This window comes from Ailuropoda melanoleuca, unplaced genomic scaffold, assembly GCF_002007445.2.
Source record: "Ailuropoda melanoleuca isolate Jingjing unplaced genomic scaffold, ASM200744v2 unplaced-scaffold8461, whole genome shotgun sequence".
NCBI classification, from domain to species: Eukaryota; Metazoa; Chordata; class Mammalia; order Carnivora; family Ursidae; genus Ailuropoda; species Ailuropoda melanoleuca.
In genome coordinates, this window is record NW_023253838.1 from 1 (window position 1) to 1,914 (window position 1,914).

Sequence of the window (1,914 nt, forward strand, 5' to 3'; positions counted from 1 at the left end):
GGAGGAACCTTGCTTTCATTTTTGCTGTAACTCATTTGGAATCCCGGCCACTCCTCGGTCCCTGCTTTCTCCCTGCTCCTCACTTGGCCAGGCAAGCTTGCCTGGAGAAGGCGCGGCTGTGTCCGCGGGGCTGTGAGCGCGCGTTTACGGGAGGGGCCGAGACACCGGGAGCAGTGGTTTTATCCGCTAGAACCCCAGTTTAGCTGTGGGGGAGGGGAGGAGAGTGATTGTCTTGCAGTCTCTGGACGTGCTTTGAATGTCAAACCACCCTCCTTCAGTTCCCTCCGGTCCTGCTCCTCTGCCCACCCCCTCCGCACCTCCTGGAGTCCCTGCGCGCCCGCCCCCCGCCGCCGCCCGCAGCTGCGACTCTGAGCGCGAACTCCGCGGTCGCGCGAGCCCGCGGCTTGCTGCTCCAGCCTCCCCGCCTCCGCCCCGCCACCCCGAGAGACCCCCGCCTCCTGCCGCCGGCAGCTGTTCGGCGGGGAAACGCCCAATTTCAACTTTCTGACCCTACAAAATACAAACCTTGCGGCTGAGCCAGGTCACGCTGCCTGAAAGTTTGGGGTTTTGGAACTGAGTCGAGGGCTTTCATTGTGAGGCTCGGTCTCTTTTTGAGGGGTCGGGCACGGCTAAATGCAAACTTTTTCTGTGTCTTAGTTCTGGGAGGTCATCAGTGATGAGCATGGAATCGACCCCACTGGCAGTTACCATGGAGACAGTGATTTGCAGCTGGAGAGAATCAATGTGTACTACAATGAAGCCACTGGTAATTGCCTTACCGTCCCCCCCCCTTCAATTTTTTTTTTTACTCTCCTGTCACCAGGACTAACTCCAGGAGTGTGGCCCCAGGGGAGAGTGGACTAGCAGATTTAGGATTCCCACTCTTTCACTGCAGGATTTCAGTGGGTGGTTCACAGCCAAAGCCTTTGAGAATCTGATCGGTTCTGTGTCTCTGTGTCCTTTGTTTGGGGACAACAGTAGTGCCTGCAAAAGGGGAAACAGCCTTTCTCTTTAGAGCTCTCTGTCTGCACATCTAAGTCCAGCTGTGTTTCCTGCAGGTAACAAATACGTACCTCGGGCTATCCTGGTGGATCTGGAGCCGGGCACCATGGACTCCGTCAGGTCTGGACCATTTGGCCAGATTTTCAGGCCGGACAACTTCGTATTTGGTGAGTGACTGACATGGCTGATGGCATGGGAGGCTATTTGACACTGTACAGCTCAGGGTAGGAAAGGAAGGGCTAGGAAAGTACTGTATGAAGAACACCCCGTTGTGTGCCCATTCAGTCTTAATATAAGTTAAAACAAATTTGCCTTTCAACCTTTAATAGCCAGGTATTCCTAGCCTTCTTTGTTTATAATTATATCCATAACCAAACATTTTCATGTCTGGCCATTTTGGTGGTAATGTGAGATAATCTTATCTAACACTGACTCATCGATCTATATTAAGGGCTTTAAGGTAAAAAAGAATTTAATCCAGTCATCAGTGACTTATGAAGTCTCTCCCTCTGGCAGGCCAGAGTGGTGCAGGAAACAACTGGGCAAAGGGCCACTACACTGAGGGAGCCGAACTGGTGGACTCGGTCCTGGACGTGGTGAGGAAGGAGTCAGAAAGCTGTGACTGTCTGCAGGGCTTCCAGCTGACCCACTCGCTGGGGGGCGGCACGGGGTCCGGCATGGGCACCCTGCTCATCAGCAAGATCCGGGAGGAGTACCCAGACCGCATCATGAACACCTTCAGCGTCATGCCCTCGCCCAAGGTGTCCGACACGGTGGTCGAGCCCTACAACGCCACCCTGTCCGTGCACCAGCTGGTGGAGAACACGGATGAAACCTACTGCATCGACAACGAAGCCCTGTACGACATCTGCTTCCGCACCCTGAAACTGACCACGCCCACGTACGGAGACC

General features: G+C 54.6%; 1 protein-coding gene across 1 annotated transcript; it reads left to right on the forward strand.

Moving 5' to 3' along the window:
- Positions 1–657: 657 nt before the first annotated feature.
- Positions 658–1,911, forward strand: LOC100470125 (tubulin beta-2 chain; the record flags this gene model as incomplete). The annotated part of the gene is made up of 3 exons (XM_034653402.1): positions 658–766; positions 1,059–1,169; positions 1,519–1,911. Coding segments are annotated over 3 exons (613 nt in total), but the record flags the coding sequence as incomplete, so codon positions are not given.
- Positions 1,912–1,914: the final 3 nt, after the last annotated feature.